Genomic DNA, 16,971 nt, shown 5'->3' on the forward strand with positions numbered 1-16,971 from the left:
CTACTCCCCTTGCTTGTGTCCCCCCCGCCCCCGTCAAATACATAAATGACCAAGATCTTTTTAAAAATTGCTTACCTGATTAGGAAATAATATGCTTGGTTGGGGAGGACAGTACGGTGGGTGGCGAGAGCGTCCTCAGTGCTCCCCCACTTCCTCCCTGTTTGTAAAGAAAAAGGAACAAAAAAGAAAAAAAATGCCTGTAGGATGTTGAGTTCAAGGTGTTTGAGAAGACCAGCTATCTCATCTCTGGAACATGTAGTTTAAAATCTATTAGGGAATTTAATTACCTAAGTTTGTAATTGGCATTCATTTTTAGAATTTAATCTGTTGAACCTATGAGTTAATTAAATATGCATCAAAGAATAAGTGAAAGTAATTGTTCTTATTTTTATACAAAAATTAGCAGATTTATAAATAGAAAACTAGATTTGCAAGTTGCACTTGGATGTTTAAGAAAAACTAGTTCTTCCTTTAATTTATAAGTTTAATAAATACAGTATTCATTTAAACACAAGCAGCAGTAGGTAGCTTTTCTCTGCACAAGAGCCCCTCTCACTGTCTCCGACGATGCTGTAGCCCTTGCTAGAAGATTTGGCACTCCTCAGGCCTTTGCTTCTGGGTGTCTCTCTGCCTGGAGTGTCTCTGACCCACTCACACACACACCTTTGGAACCTGGCAATATTTTACCTTTTTCAAAAGATCTGGCTCAAACTCTATGAGGAGGTTTTGCCTTGCCCAGTCAGAACTGTGCCTCCCTGCCCACATCCAACTGTGTGGGGGGCTCAGGCCTCTGTTAGTCTAGATAGCGGAAGGCTGTGAGCTGGAACCTTCTTTCTTCTGGCTGCCAGGTGAGAACAGAGCTGAATCCCAGCAAAAGAATCAGAAGGACTGGTACAGATGTCCAGAGTGTGCAAAGGGGTTTCAAAGGCCTGGCTCTGGGGGATGTGGATTTCAGCCTCTGTGCAGAAAGGCAGCCTCCTAATTGGCACCAAGACTTTCCATGGCGGGGCCCCCTGTCTCTCCCTGCATCCTCCTCCCCAGACCTTGGCAAGGAGGGGTACAGTAGGCAGAATAACCGCTCCCGACAGGTGTCTGCATCTTCATCCTGGGAGCCTGCGCATATGTTACATTGCATAGCAAAGAGGAATCAAGGTTCCAGATGGAGCTAATGTCACTCATCAGTAGACTTTAAACAGAGAGGCTGTCACCGATGATCCTGGCGGGGGCAGCATAATTACCAGGTCCTCGAAAATGCTCAGAGAAGTGGAGGAGAGTCAGAGGCAAGGGGCCACTAATGGAAGAACTGTTGGGGGAGATGCTACATTGCTGGTTTTGAAGATGGCAAAAGGTGCCATGAACCAAGGAGCGTGGGTGTCTCTGGAAGCTGGAAAAGGCCAGAAAGAACCTCCAGAAGGGAACGGAGCCTTGTTGACCCCTTGATTTTAGCCCTGAGAGACCCCTGTCAGACATCTGTCCTACAGAACATCAAGGTAATGCATTTGTGGAGTGGAAGCCACCACATTTGCAGTAACTTGTTATAGCAACAAGAGAATACACACCGGGTCACCTACATGCTTCAGGCGCAGTGCTTTCCAGAACACAGATAAGAACCAAACTACCAGGCCTCAGTCTGGGCTCTGACCCTCATAGGTGCTGTTGTTGACCTCCGGCTGGTTCCTGCAGCCTCACCTGGCCGTTGGGAGCACACCACGAGCTCAAGATACAGCAAATGCAAGCAGAGGGCTTAGTTCAGTGCCCCCTGGTACCCAGGGCCCTGCACACGGCTGCTGTCCCGGCTGTAGCTGGCAAGGCTGAGTACAGGAGAAGTGGCAAGTGCTGAGGGCACCCACACGTTCGTTCATCCTGAGGGCCTGACTACCACATCCTGACCTAAACCCTGTCTTTTTATTTATTTATTTATTTTTAAAGATCTTAATTTATAACTTGTTTGAGAGAGAGAGGGAGAGAGCACCATTATGGGCAGCTGCAGAGGGAGAAGCAGGCTCCCTGAGTAGGGAGCTGCACGGGGGCTTGCGGGGAGCTCAATCCCAGGACTCCTGGATCACCACTGGATAGAAGGACAGACGCTCAACCCACGGAGCCACCCGGACGCGCCCACCTTATTTTTAATTTACAGCTCAAGAAGTGCACCTCAAGCGGCCTATGTACCCCAGGGTGGCAAGCTGGTACTGGAATCTTCTCCGGGACCCTGGCTCCTCCTCAGATTATAAAAATATCCATTATTGGGGCGCCTGGCTGGCTCAGTGGGTTAAGCCGCTGCCTTCGGCTCGGGTCATGATCTCAGGGTTCTGGGATTGAGTCCCGCATCGGGCTCTGCTCAGCAGGGGGCCTGTTTCCCTCCCTGCCTGCCTCTCTGCCTACTTGTGATCTCTCTCTGTCAAATAAATAAATAAAATCTTAAAAAAAAAAATCCACTATTATATTTCTCAAATAATGTTGACAGTGTAGAAACACATAAGCAAACTTATACTTAAAAATCTACAGTCTCCATAAAAAATTAGAAAAAATAAAAAGAAAAAGAAAAAAAAAATGACGCCCGTCGTTCCACCCGAGAACGCCTCCGGGAACGCACATTTTCTGCCTTCCACGGTGTGCACCCTTGCTTTCAGTCGCATCCCCGCCCACCCCCCGGGAATCAGCTCCCTGGGGAAAGTCGCCGAACCGGACGTACCCGTTCGCGCGGCTTGTCCCCTCCCGGGGGCCGGCCAGGCGGCCGGGAGGGACCGCGACTCGTGGGGACTGGGGGCGGGATCGGGTTGCGGAGTGGTGCGCGGCACCCGGCTGTCCGAGTTCGGTACCGAGCGCCGAGCGCCGGGGACGGAGGGCAGAGGCGGGCCAGGGCCGCGCGGCGGGGAGGGCGGCTCTCCACACCCGGAGGTTGGCGGCGAGCCCCGAGCCAGCGCCTGGCGGCCGCGCGACCCTCGAAGAAGCAGGAGCCTCTCGCCCGACGCGATCCCGGCGCCGGGGAGCGGGCGGAGCCCGGCTGGGGCGCGCACGTGTGTATAGGAGTGCGGGGGCCCATCCGGCGGCCGGGACTACAAGTTCCAGGGTGCCCAGCGGCGCGCTCGGGGTTTCTGGCCGCGCGGCCCGCCGGCTCGGAGCCGGTCGCCGCCAGCACACGCCGCTCGGTCCCGAGCGGATCAGGGAGAGACTCCCAGCCCCGTAAATAGAGTCCAAGTGGGCGGGGAGCCGCCCCGCGCCGCCTGCTCATGTCCCTGAGGAGCCAAGTGTCCGGCCGCCTGGCACAGCTGCGCGCGGCGGGGCAGCTGCTCTGCGTCCCGCGCCCCTGGTCCGGCCCCTACGCGGGGGCCACGCGGACCCGCAGCACCGCGTGCGGTCCCCCCGGCGTCCCTGGGCGCGGACAGCCCCGGCGCGCGGACCCCAGCGGGAGTTGGGGCTTGGGGGGCGGCGGCAGTGGGGCGGAGAGGAGCGCCGGGGTGCGCACCTGGGCCCCCCTGGCCATGGCGGCGAAGGTGGACCTGAGCACCTCCACCGACTGGAAGGAGGCAAAATGTAAGTGTAAGCAGGAGGGGGGCGCGAGGGGGCGAGGGCGGCCCCACGTGGGCCTTGCCCGGCTGGACAGTACCGCCACCAGCACCGCCTTCCACCCGAGAGGCGCCCTGGGATGGACCCCTCCAGTGGCAGCCACGCCCCCCGTGTACCCAGCCCCGCAAACCACTTCACTCCGTCCGAGGGGACCGAGGGCAGGTCCCCTACGGGGCAGTGTGGGGAGGACGACCTTACCCCGCCCGCACGGGTCCCAGGGCACCCCCAGGGGTCATCCAGGATCTGCCACTTTACTCCCTTGCACGGGAGGGAAACTGAGCTGAGAAGCCAAGGTCACTGAGAGTTTTGGCAGAGCTGACGTTAGACTCCCGAATTCCCCATGCTTTGTGCACTGTGGTTTCTCAAGTGGTGGCATTTTAGGCAGAGTGGCGGGGAAATGGACTGAGGGGACAGTTCTGGGTCTGGTGTCTCCACCTGGTAGGATCAGACAGCCCCACAGAGCGCCCTCTCTCTGCAGGCTGCTCCCACCTCCACCTACCCTTACCCTGAAGGCCTGACTCTCTGAGCCAGTCATCCAACGCCCTTTTGCCCTCATCCCTGGCCTCTGGCCACTTGTGAAGAGTTTCTGCCCCATTCCTGGTGGACACAGGGCAGAGACGGGGCATTCTGTCTGTGAGAACGATGACACCCTGCGCCCCCAGGAATCAAGCCATTTCCTCCCACTCTGGGACTGGTCATGAGTCCTGGTCCCGCATGAGTCCCAGGGCCGGACCCTGGGCCCTCACACAGACCAGGGAATCCAGCCTGCTGCAGCGCCCCAAGTAGTCTGGCCCGAAGCTCAGCCAGCTGCCCCTGCCCTTCAGAGCCTGCTCCCAGAGCTCTTGTAACCATTGCTGGCTGGATCCCCTTTCAAAAGCACAGGGGAGAAGGCTCATTGGCTGGGCCTTTGTGGCCGAGTGGGTACAGCCAATGGAGCATGGAAGGTAGGTCTGGGGCTGCGGGGGAGGGTGAGGCTAAAGGGAAGGCCTCCTCTGAACTAGAGGTGGAGTTCAAGATGACTTTCGTTCTGTCCTGAATTGTGTTCTTCCACCGGGATCTTCAAGTGCAGGCAGAAAGCCCTTGGCTTGGCTCAGCGCCCACACAGAGTGTCTGTCATGGCCTCAGCCCTGGCCCTAGAACCCTGGTTAGGGCAGGGAGTGAGGGGGCTGGCTGAGATTCCTGGCAGGGGGACTGTCCCCGCAGGGAACCTGCCTCCCCTTCTCTCTTAGGGGCAGCAAGCCAGCTTGGTGGGAAAGAGAGCTAGGGAGGCAGGGGGCCCAGCCCCTGGCTCCTGGATCAGTCACGTTTCTGGGATCAGCTTCCCGCCCTCTCCCATTCCTTGATGGCCCTGAAAACTTCCAGACCTTGTGAAGCTGACAGGCCAGGGATTCCCAGGCTGCTGGGGTGCCTCTGCTTGGAGCTGGGATTTCCATCCATTCATCCGTTTCTTTAAGTCTATTTATTTTGAAGTAATCCGTACAGGGGGCTCAAACTCACGACCCTGAGATCAAGCCAGCCGGGCGCCCCTCGTTCATCTACCGAGCGCCTTCAGTGTGGCCAGCACCGTTCTGGTGCTGTGAGTGACAGGGTCCCTGCCCTCAAGGAGCTTCTTTGCTAGGGGTAGGAAACAGTTGAAAATGTGGTCAAGCCAGTGGGCCGGTGCCAGGCGAAGGCCAAAGCTGTGAAGAAACCGTGGCAGATGGGGCTACCTGAGCTCCAGGATCCAGTCAGGGACGGTGTGAGGAGCAGTGACCTTGGGTGTGAAGACCCCAGCAGGCTTGTCAGCGTGCTCTGTGTGTTTCAGTGACCTATTACTGAGTAACAGATTACCCCCAAATTCAAAGGCTTGGGACAGCAAACGTTTCTTACTTCCTAGTCTCTGAGGGTCAGGAACCTACGAGTAGCTTGGGGGGGTGGGTGTCTCTGTCGGTGTTGGCTGGGGGGTTCCCTCCCATGGAGTGACTGTGGGGAAAGGCCTCAGACCCACCACCCTGGGGGTCTCTCCACTGGGCTGCTTGACTGTCCTTACGACATGGCAGGCGGTTTCCCCCAGAGACCAACCCAGAAGCCACAGTGCCTTTTTGTGACCTAGTCTTTCAAGTCCCATGCCGACTCTTCTGCTTTATGCTGGGGCTTCGAAGGGCGTCGTGGAGTCTGGCCCACATTCAAGGGGAGGAAAATGAGTCTCCACCTTTGGAAGAGAAAAAGATCAAGGAATTGGGGGCATTTTTTTCTTTAAAGATTTTATTTATTTACTTGACAGAGATCACAAGTAGGCAGAGAGGCAGGCGGTGGGGGTGAGGGGAAAGCAGGTTCCCCACTGAGCAGAGAGCCTGATGGGGGCCTAGATCCCAGGACTGTGGGATCATGACCTGAGCTGAAGGCAGAGGCTTTAAGCCTCTGAGCCACCCAGGCACCCCTGGGGGCATATTTTTAAAACTGCCATGCTGGGGAGCTGCGTCAGCTGGATCCTGCTTCTGACTGGGCTCTACGCTTTGGTCCTTGAAGACCCCGCATAGTTTTCTTCCTTCTTTTTGGTTTAAACTTTGAGCTTCCGGTCTAAGTGGAAGAGCTTCCGGTCTAAGTGGACAGACCTCAGGTGAACATATGGTCAGTGTATTTTTACCTAAATACCCAGTTGTGGTCAGTAGGTTGCCAACACCTTAGAAGGTTCCTTTAGCCCCTTTGCAATCAGTACCTCTTACTACTTCTCGACCTTCATACGAACAGAGGCATACAGTGTGTCCCGGTACACCTTCTGCTCATGGTTGGGCGGTGTACTGACAGTTTGCCGTCTTACGTCTGATATTCCATGGTACGGATACACCATGTTTTGTGTACCCGTTCTCCTGTTGATGGGCATTTTGCTTTCCAGTTTGAGGTTGTTGGGAATAAAGCTGCTGGGATTATTCCTCTCCATGTCTTTGATGGACATGTGCTCGCCTTTCTCTTGGGGATCTACCCAGGCCTCCAAATGCCTGTCTGTGCCTGAGATCATCGTGTCTCAAAGACTGGCACACAGGGGCGCCTGGGTGGCTCAGTGGGTTAAAGCCTCTGCCTTCAGCTCAGGTCGTGATCCCAGGGTCCTGGGATCGAGCCCCGCATCGGGCTCTCTGCTCAGCAGGGAGCCTGCTTCCCTCTCTCTCTCTCTCTCTCTCTCTGCATACTTGTGATCTCTGTCAGATGAGTAAATAAAATCTTTAAAAAAAAAAAAAAAAGACTGGCACACAGTCACCAAACTCACAAGAGCCTGATGTAGGTGGGAAGGTTGATGGGCAGCTGTGGTGGGAAATATGGTGGTGGGTCTGGAAAGTGTGCGTGGGCAGGGCCCCCCTCTCCTGGAAGCCAGATTATAGTCCCAAGTTCACTGGGCAGCATGTCTTTTCAGTTGGAGAGCTGGCTGAATGATTTTGGAAGCGGTTTCCACTACCCTGGGCAGGCTGGGCAAGCTTCCCTGCAGGGCGTGGACCCACCCACCCAGGATCCCCTTCCTTGGGTGTTTGCTCAGTAGTTCAGTCTCTATGCTGTTGAGTGCCTGCGCTGGGTTCTGGGTGCAGAGTGCCTCCGCTCCCGGCCCAGTGAGTCCTCTGGACACATGGCCCAGTTCTGCCAAGGGAAAGGCATTCCTTTTCTCCCTCTTAAGCAGACTGGCCACACCCATAGACCCATTCTCCCTCTGGATAAGTAAATACTACCAGGCTGGATCTTCCTGGGTAAGAGCCCGTCAGTCCTTTGGGGAGATCTCTGTAGTATCTGATTTTACTGGCCAGAGAATTCTATCTGCAGTTGTCTCAGTGATGGGAAGCCTCCCTATCCCCGCAGGTGGTGCCTTTTTGTCACAAGGCTGCGGAAACCGTCACACTCTAAAGGCAGTTCGATGTGAGGGGACTTAAGGTTGGGCACTGGGGGCGTGTAGGGGCTGTGTCACTGCAGGGGAAACCATAGACCCTCCTTCTGACCTGCAGTGGGGGCAGAGCTGTCTGCTAAGAAGAGCACGGGCATTGGTGCCATCAGCCTTGGGCCAGCCCCACACCGCTGCTTCCCTGCTCCCTGAGCCTCAGTTTCCTCATCTGTGAAATGGGACGACCGGCACCTGATTTGCAGGTTGTGCTGGGATCACACTGGAAACCATTATGTATACAGTGGTGTATAAAAGGGTCCATGGTGTACCAAGGGTTCCCAGTGACCCCCTTTCTTGTCACCCCTTGGACCTCTGTCCTCTCTCTGCCCTGTTTTGGGCCACAGCAACACGGGGCTTGTATAAACTTGTCTCCCTCATGGTCTCAGATGCCGGAGCCCATGACCTGCATATCCTGAGCCACGTTTCCTCCCCCCAGTGCTACGGACTAGGTCTCCTGCATTCCAGCTTCCGTTTGCACCAGGCAGTGATAAGGACTCATTCCAGCCCCCGTGGGGTTTCATGGGGAGCGGATGATTTCTCTGATTTGATTACTGAACCGGGGAAACTTTCAGGCTCACCTGGGATCTGGTGGGGGGGGGTCTTCTCCCACCTGAATTCTGGGGAAGCAGCCTTGGTGCGCCCCAGTGTGGGCGGAGGCAGGGGGCCTAGGGAGAGGAGAAAAGCTTCGAGGTGCTTCATGCTCTGTCTCCCCGTGGCTCGGGCCGTGCACTTGGATGAGACTCTGGTCTCGGGGGGTGCCATGAACCCTGGTAATTAATGCCCCTGCTGCTGTGTTCCCAGAGCCCCACTGCTATCAGCCCAGTCCACCCAGCTGTCTCCGGGGGGGGGGGGGGGGGGGGCTCCTTCCGTGCCAGGCCGCTCTCACCTTTCTGAACACCGTCTAGCAAAGTGCCATAAAGACACTTCTTAAAACACATCATTGAATTCCCGTTCGCCCGGTGTGCTTTATGGTTCTGGCGCAGCCTGCTTCCTCCAGCTCGGCTTTCGTGCCCGGGAGCCGCTGGAAGCTTCGTCCAGGGTCAGGCCACCCCATCAAAATTTACTGCAAACATCTTTTTACAACACCTGTCTCACTGAGCTGTGAAATACTCTCGCCTTTCCAGAAAGGAAAGAAAATTAAAACGTATGTTTTACATCTTTTATAAGAAAAATAAAACTCGCCTGTGCACTCTACATCTGTCCTTCTGGCAAAAGGAGGGAGAAAATGTTGTAAACACGTGGGGCCTATCTGACAGATGGAGCCGAGGTGATGAGGATGGCCCTTGGTTCCTTGGAGCCAGGGAGAATCAGAATTGGCTTCTCCCGCCCCATAACTCAGAGACCCGTGCAGTGTGTCGCTCCTCAGGGGTCAGTCGGGCCTCGACCTTGCTCTGGAGATAAGGTCATGGTGCCCCACATGCTGGCTTCAAGGGATGTGTGCCCGGGGACCATGAACTGGAAGGGACAAGCTGACAGATGTCCCCAAGGTCAGCGCCAATCGGCTGGTAACAGAGCCAGAAGTTCTGGCTGTCTTCCCACTCGGGGAAGTGGAGCCGTCTTTTGGACTTTGCTGGAGAGAGGGGGCTGTGCGGGCTGTGGGCCACTCAGATCAGCCCTCGGATCTTAGGGAGGACAGGTCTCCTCTTGGCTTGCCTGTGGCCGGGACATACCTCTGTTTCTTCCGGAAGGCAGGGTGCTGCCCTCTGTCAGATGGCATCTGCTAGGGGACTCTAGCCATTTCCAGGACCCCCGGACTAGTCCCATGGGGTACCTGGGGCTTACTCAGCTGGAGGGACTCTGCACACGGGAGTCCTGTGGGGTTGGCCTGGGTGTGGACTGGCCAGCCCCTGCAGCTTCATGGCAGGCACTTTCACTTTCCCGCCCTGGGTTCGGACACATATCTTTGGTCTCAACTGTGCAAGATGACAAATATGGGCACCAAAACAATTCAAAAAGCTCCTCTACCTACTTATGCCTCCAGGTTGCAAAAGGCAAGTCCTCTGCCCCAGTTTGGTCTTGTTTCGCTTTGCCCTCCGAGTCTTTGCTCACAGGAAGGACCGCGTATCCGCTCCGTGCAGCTGCGAGATAACCTGGCAGTCCCTTCTCACTCAGGGCAGGACTGCCTGGTCCCTCTTCTAGAGATGCGGAAACTGAGGCTCAGAGAGGGCAAGTGACCTGCCCAGGAACGTGATGTCAGGAGCTGGTGAGCCCAACCCTGGTGGGACCAAGGAGCAAGAGGGATCGAAACCACAGCAGGACGTTCCTTCCCCAGGCTCCGTTCCTCAGACAGGCCACAAGTCGAGGTGGCTGCCACAGCCTGCTTTTGCTCTCTGGACTGGCCGTTCTTGGTTCCTCTCCATTTCCCCACTCACATGCTCTCTCCTACCTCAGGGCTTCTGCATATGTTGTCTCCTCCCCCTGGACGACTCTGTTCTCTTGGCAGACATGCCCCCAACGCTTGGGTCTCAGCTCAGTCATTCATTGATTCATCCTACAGACACCCATGGACGCCCACACATGCCATGCGCTGTGCCAGATGGTGGGCATCCAACGTAAACACCCTGATCCCCAAGAGGCCAAGGTCAAGTGAGGAATAAAGTATAGCTGGTAGGGGAGGGACTACTCTGAGAGTGGGGAAGGCCTGTAAAGGAAGGTCAGGCCAGAGCAGTGGCAGGTACAAAGGCCCTGAGGCAGGGAATGGCCTGGCTGTGGGGACGATCTGAAAGGTGAGTGATGTGCCAGGGCTGCAGAGGTGTAGGAGGGAGAGCTAGTTTGAGGGGAGGCAAACAGAGGAGAGGAGGCGGAGCCGCAGGGATCCACGTGGGCCTCTCTAAGGGCTTGGACTTTGAACTGAGCTTTCAACAGCTTTAAATAGAATTCTGCCCCAAAGATTCCTGGGCTACTGAGTGAGGAACAGACTATTGGGTGGACATGGGGAGTCCACGGTGTGTAGAAGCCTTCTGGGTGGTGCTAGGGAGTCATCATGGCTTGGCCCCTATCCGGGAAGAGCAGAAGGCTTGGTTTTGGGGGTATCGTGGGGATAAATCCAACAGCCTACAGATGGATGGAACCAGGAGACTAAGAGAAAGGACTCCCCTCATTTTGGGGTTCTAGCAGAATCTGGGGCTGTTCATTGAGAAGCGGAAGAACGAAGGAGAGAAAAAAAACACATTATGGGGAAAGGAGTTGGAAGTTCAGTTTTGCACACGAGGAAGTCTGAGGTTGAGAGCAGGCAGTGGGCCTTGAGGAGCCCATGCCTGATGCCTGGCTGAGAGCTGAGGGGCTGGTGGTGTAGCGCCCTGGACCATTAGCTGAAAGAGGGTTTAGAATGCTTGGGGTTGATGTCAGGATGACGGGGAGGGCACAGACTAAGGAAGGGGAGGCAGCAAGGAGACAGGAGGGCCAGTGAAGAGGGAGGATCCAGGAGAGGTAAGGTCTTGAGGGGGAAGATGGGGGGTGGGTTCCTGAGTGCAAAAGGGAGGACAGAAGGGACACTACAGAGGGCCACGGGGCCCGTGTGGTGTCTCTGACCTTGGCCTTGGTGGAGAGCTGGGGCCAGGCTGGTGAGGGCTTGGGGGAGCATGGGAAGGAGGGAGGAAGTGGGGGCAGTGGGGGAGGGAGAGCGGAGGCCACAGCTGCGGGGTGCGGAATCCAGGGTTGAGGGAGGCTTTATGACCTTGAGACACAGAGGGGGCATGAGAGGGTGTTTGAGGGCAGACACGGAGGAGTGAGTCCCCTGGAAGGGAGCAGCCGCCTGGGCTGAGGGAGGGCGAGCCAGGCTTGGATTCCCAGTTGGCAGGAGGAGGTCGCATCTGGAAGACAGTTGGGGAGGCTTGGGAAAGGGGAGAAGGTCGAGGGGAAGAACTTCCCAAGCAGGGTCAGGAGCTGCCTGGCAGAGGGGGCGGCCAGGGGAGGGGATGGGGAATTCAGAGGGAGCCTGCTGTTTGGTGATGAGGCTCTTCTCCAGCGGTGTGCAGCCTCTGGGGGAGGGCAGAGAAGCTAGAGGTACCAACCGCCTCCAGCAAGCCGTCCCGCCACCCCCCTGCTTGGGCAGGCCCTGGCCAGGCAGGGGCTGCAGGGAGCCCGGCCTCCCCTCCTGAGTCTGTTCTTCGCCCGCCAGCTTCGCTAGGTACCCAGGGAAGCCTGTTCTGTTTCTCATTCAGAGCCAGAGGGAGGTCCCTTTACTCCCACTTTACAGAAGCGGGTAGTCAAGGCTTGGAGAAGCACTTGAGCTCTTTCCAGATACCAGCACCCTCCCCTAGCACACAAAGAGAAGAGCCTTTGGCCTGTTACTCAGAGTGTACGTGGGGTCACGTGTCCAGTGGGGAAGGTAGCCTCTTGAGAAAGGGGAGCAGGGAGATGGGCTGTGAGCCTCAGGACACACTAGTGACAGAGGGGACCATCCACACTGGGTACCTTGGCCTCTTAGAATGAAAGTGGCGCTGCTTGGGGTGGGGAGAGTTGTTTTTTTTTTTTTAAAGATTTATTTATTTGACCGAGAGAGATCACAAGTAGACAGAGAGGCAGGCAGAGAGAGAGAGAGAGAGAGAAGCAGGCTCTCTGCTTAGCAGGGAGCCTGATACGGTACTCTATCCCAGGACCCTGAGATCATGACCTGAGCCAAAGGCAGCGGCTTAACCCACTGAGCCACCCAGGCTCCCCATGGGTGGGGAGAGATTTTAATCTTAAGGATTTTTATTTATTTATTTGACAGAGAGAGCAAGAGAGCACAAGCAGGCAGAGCACTAGAGGGAGAGGGAGAAGCAGGCTCCCCGCTGAGCAGGGAGCCCAATGTGGGGCTCAACCCCAAGGTCCCAGGATCATGACCTGAGCTGAAGGCAGACGCTTAGCTGAGCCGCCCAGGCGCCCCTGTGAAAGCATCTTTGATCTGATTCAGGTGCCCCTGGGATGAAGTCAGGCCTCAACAGCCTTGGCGACTGCGCAGTGGGCCCCACCCCCTCACAGCATCACAGCCCCCAGTGCCCGCCCTCTGCCCCACGCCCTGAGTTTCACTCACCCACGACCTTGAACATACTGTTCAGGTGGTCAAGCACCTTTCCCTGCCCCGGCTACCTCCCATTTCTCTTCGGAGTCTCACTGAAGAAGCCCCAGGCCGGCCGTTGCTGCTGCCTCCTGTCCCGCCCCCTGCGCGTCCCCAGAGCTTGGCCGCTGGCCTGCTCAGCCTCCGTGTCCTCTGCTGGATGGTGGGTTCCCAGGGGCCAGGACCACGTCTGCCTCAGTGAGTGTTATGTCCTTGTACCGTATGCAGGACTCGCGCATCGTAGGTGTTTGTGGAAGAGGGTCGGAAGCGGCTGCCAGAACGCGGAATTCTGGCCTGAGCCCCAGCTGAAGCAGATTTGGGATGCTGCGAGCTTTTTAGAATCATGCCAACCATAAATCTGAGCTGGACTGTGAGCTGGGCCCTTTCCCTGCTCCTCGTGCACCCTGGAGGGACAGAGGCTTTGGATGGACTGGCTTCTGCGAGCTGGAGGGCATGTGTGGAGGACCCACCGGTCTCGAACATCTGCCCTTTGAGGTCTTTTCCGCAGAAGGCTCCGGGAGGCAAACCCTTCCTCTTCCACTGATGCTTTCTGAGTTCCTTGAGTGTGGCCTTTGCTGTTTGTCACCCGCCCCCCAACAAGGGGTCAGTGAGGGCCGCTCTATCTGGGGGGCGTGTGGTCTAGGGTAGTCCAAGGCCGGGCTGAGAGCCCGGGTGCCTGGTGACGTCAGGCCGGCAGAGGGAGCCCGCGAGTCAGAAGCCTGGACCTCTGTGCACCTGGGAAACCTTGGAAGGCGTCCCTGGGCCACCCAAAAGGAAGACCAGGCCCAGGGAGCAGGGCTAGAGCAAGGACACCAGGTCTGGTGGACCCAGAGTCTGTGAGCAGATGGTGGGGGGCTGGCTTCCCACTCACCAGCTGTGTGACCACGTCCTCATCTGTAAGATGGAGACAATTCTCGCTGCTCCCTTGGCGCACACTGGGAGAAGCCAGCCGGGCATCTGTGGGGACCTCTCTGCCAGTGCTGAGGGGCAGGGGGGGGAGGCTGTGAACAGGCACCAGATCTGCTTGGTTCTTTGGCTCTTGGAGGATGTTTGTCCTGTCCCACGTGTCCTGCTGCCTACAAATAACCATGGTGATGACGTCACCCATTGAGGATGTAACTGGGAATATAATTCGTCCAGTGCCACCAGCCTGTTTTCCTTATGTGCACTGAGTCAGCGCGAAGTTACTCCGTAAGGGGCCTCTTAATTCCCAGCCTGTAAACGAAGGAATCAGGGACCCAGAGGTGCGGACACATCCGGGAAGGGGCAGAGTTGCATTCTGAACTCAGGTCTGTGGTACCCGAGAGAGGCCCTCTGTCTCCCTGGGCCTCAGTTTCTCTCCTGAACAAAGAGGGCCGGGCCGGATGGTCTAGGGGCCTCCTAGCTCCAACCTCTCCCACCCTGTAATGTGCCTGCGGGAAGGGTGGACGTGGACGGCCGGCTCACATCCTCGGATGAGGAGAGAGTCCAGGTGAGGAGAGGAGGGACACGGGGGCAGGAGAGAAGCCCCCTGGACCGCCCTTCTCCCTGCCCGCCTTGACGCTCCTTCCTGCCTGCCCCATCCTACCCCTGCAGCGTTTCTGAAGGGCCTGAGTGACAAACAGCGGGAGGAACATTACTTCTGCAGGGACTTCATCAGGCTGAAGAAGATCCCGACCTGGAAAGAGACGGCGAAAGGTAGGCCCTGCGCCAGGGAGGGGCAGGTGGCCATTTGGTGGGTGGCCTCATCAGCCCCGTGTGGCGGGTGCCTCATACCGACCACGCCAAGAAGAATGGCAGCAGCACGCACGGGGCACTTGCTGTGTGGGGGGCACTTCAGTTACGAACTGGGTCTGAGGAGAGTTCAGTTTTTATCCCCATTGTACTGTTGGGTAAACTGAGTCTGGGAGCCACGACCTCACAGTTACAACTGTGAGGGGCTTCCTCACAGTTGTGGGAAGTCCTGCACACTGTAGGCCTGACAGCCCATCACCCAGAGCGAGTTACTTCATCTGCCTAGGCCTCAGTTTCCACGTCTGTAGAATGGGGATGGGTGACATTAATCCCTCCTCGGGAAGGTTCAAGGGGACCACGCGTGTGCCTCGAGCGAGAGGTGCGTGATCATTGCGGATGGCCAGTGCCCGTGTCACCAGTCCCCTGCCTCTGGAGGTGGAGGGGGGCGGATGGAGGTCACTGTGCAGTGAGGGCCTCTCTCTGACCCCCGTCCCTCGGCCTCTGCTGGTCCAGGGGTGACCGCGAAGGTGGAGGAGCCCAAGTACAAGAAGGACAAGCAGCTCAACGAGAAGATTTCCCTGTTCCGAGGTGACATCACCAAGCTGGAGGTGGACGCCATCGTCAATGCTGGTGAGTGGGGGCGTCTGGCTGGCCTGAGCCAGGGACCTGGGTGGCCGCCTTGTCACCTTTGCTCCATCCAGTCTGCTGAGCCAGGCATGGGGGGACGCCACCTGGCTCCAGCGAGGCTCGGGCAGCTGGAGGTGGAGGGCGTGCTGGCGCCACAGGAGCCCAGCGTGTTGGCTGCACAGACTCCTTTCCGTCGAAACCCTGACCTGCTATGTCGGGGGCGCCTTGGCCGAGCTGCCTTGCTGCTCGGAGACCCATTAGCGGCCAGGAAGGAAGAGAGCGTGGCTGGAAGTGCGCCGGGCTGCCCTGCCAGGAAGGCGGAGGCCAGAACAGGGCGGTTTGACCTCAGGGGCTGCAGACGTCCCACCACCACTCCCCCTCCTCTGCCTCCTGCCTGCCATGCCCCCCCGGCAGACCTGCCACAGACCAGGGGGTTTGTCAAGGGAAAGGTGGGGGCAGAGGCCCTGGTGCCCAAGGCTCAGCTTCCTGTCGGGGCTCCGGCTGACTCGGCAGTTTACTGTGATGAGTGGACGAACCTCTTCTCTCCCCTCCTGGGGGCAGAAGGAAGATGGGTGCTCTCTTCCCAGACTGTGGTTGTCTGGCCAAGGTCAAGAGTGGGTGTCAAGGGACAGTCAAGTCCACCCGGTACACAGGAGGTTCGTGGGACAAGGGCCCGTGGAGGCTGAACCCCAGCCCTTGCTCGCCTGCTTACCAAGCTTCACGGAGAGGAGCTTTCGTAGAGAAACGTCTGGAGACGTGGGCAGAGCCTCTTATTCTGGGAAACCTCATTTTGCTGCCACCTCCCCACCTGTGCAGTCTCAGCACCTGCCCCCTCTCCCCCAGGAGCATCTCAGATCTCCTCCTCCTTGTCCTTGTCCTGGTGACCATTGTGTCTGACCGCAGTGCTGGCTAGGGGAAGACCTGTCCTGTTGTTGTCGAGTGCCCCTGGGACCTGGCGGAGCTGATGTTCCTCCTGGTAAGGGGCTGGGTTTGTGGGACCTGGGGAGACAGAGCCGCTCGGCCTGCCCCAGGCCTGCTTGTCGTGATCCGGGTTGTGTTTCTGGCTGTGGCATTTGCTCTGCATGTCTCTGCCTGTTTGTGCGGTCACACAGGTGTCCCCTTCCCCCCACATTGCCCGTCTCGGCACACAGGTGACCAGTGACACAAAGGCAGGAGTCCCTACTTAGGGTTAGAGGGAGCTCGATCCTCTTTGGGTTTCTGCTCGTGCTCCTGCTGTGTTTCTCTTGGGGCCACTAGGATGGGGGTGGGAGGGAAGAGGGCTGTTAGCAGGCCTGTGCTTCCATCTGGGGAGATGTGAGGTTGAGACAAGCCACTTTGGGTTGGCAGATGGATTAGTGGCCCGGAGGAGAAGGGCCCTCTTGCTGTCTGGCCCCAGGAGGGCTGGTCTGGGGTGTGAGGACCAAGCCTTGGAGCAGTGGCTGAGGATTCCATCCTGCAGGCCTGTGGATCTGCTTTGCTGCATGCCCGTGGCTTTGAGGGTCAGGGGCGAGGGTAGGAGAGGATCCCCTGCCTATAGTTTACTTGATGAGCGGCAAAGTGGCTGCAGGGAAACGTGGGGCATCTTATCACCCCCTTCCCAGCCGGGCGGGTAGTTGACAGGCCGGAGGGAGGGATGGAGACCAAGGTCGTGTGTCGGTGGGATGCAGCAGGAGCAGGGCGGGGGCTCCGAAGGCTGCCTGTGGAGCTGTGGGTGTGATTCATGGCTCTTCTGAAGTGTCCTTGTGCCTGGCCAGGCTCCTGAGTGCCGTGGCTGTCAGCCCCTCTCGCTCTCCAAATAGCACTTTGGTCCTGGCTGCATTCGGCGGCACTGGGCTGGGGGTTGGAGGGGTCGCAGCATCTCTCTGGGGACCCATCTGTGTACGTGCCTGGGCTCCCATCTCTCCTTCTGCAGGATGCGGATGGTGGACAGCCCCCTCGCTGGTTTGCCAGGGGCATTAGGGACCTCAGAGCCAGTGCGTAAATTGTGATGCTCGTGCACCCCCACACACACCCCCCCTGGCATGAACCGAGGCCTCTTCCCCTGCCTCTGTCATTCATTGCTGCGAGAATCCATGCCCCAGTCATCATCCTGGGTATCAACCCTGTCCCAGGAGTGCCAAGG

General features: G+C 57.6%; 1 protein-coding gene across 1 annotated transcript in view; it reads left to right on the plus strand.

Moving 5' to 3' along the window:
- Positions 1 to 3,066: 3,066 nt before the first annotated feature.
- MACROD1 (mono-ADP ribosylhydrolase 1) overlaps positions 3,067 to 16,971 on the plus strand; it is a 141,779-nt gene continuing 127,874 nt past the window's right edge. Inside the window, 5 exon segments of the mRNA XM_059403009.1 lie at positions 3,067 to 3,359; positions 3,361 to 3,441; positions 3,444 to 3,534; positions 14,085 to 14,186; positions 14,736 to 14,852. Coding sequence (XP_059258992.1) covers positions 3,231 to 3,359; positions 3,361 to 3,441; positions 3,444 to 3,534; positions 14,085 to 14,186; positions 14,736 to 14,852 — 520 coding nt within the window. The 5' untranslated portion in view covers positions 3,067 to 3,230.

Source organism: Mustela nigripes, chromosome 1 (genome assembly GCF_022355385.1).
Source record: "Mustela nigripes isolate SB6536 chromosome 1, MUSNIG.SB6536, whole genome shotgun sequence".
Taxonomy (NCBI): domain Eukaryota; kingdom Metazoa; phylum Chordata; class Mammalia; order Carnivora; family Mustelidae; genus Mustela; species Mustela nigripes.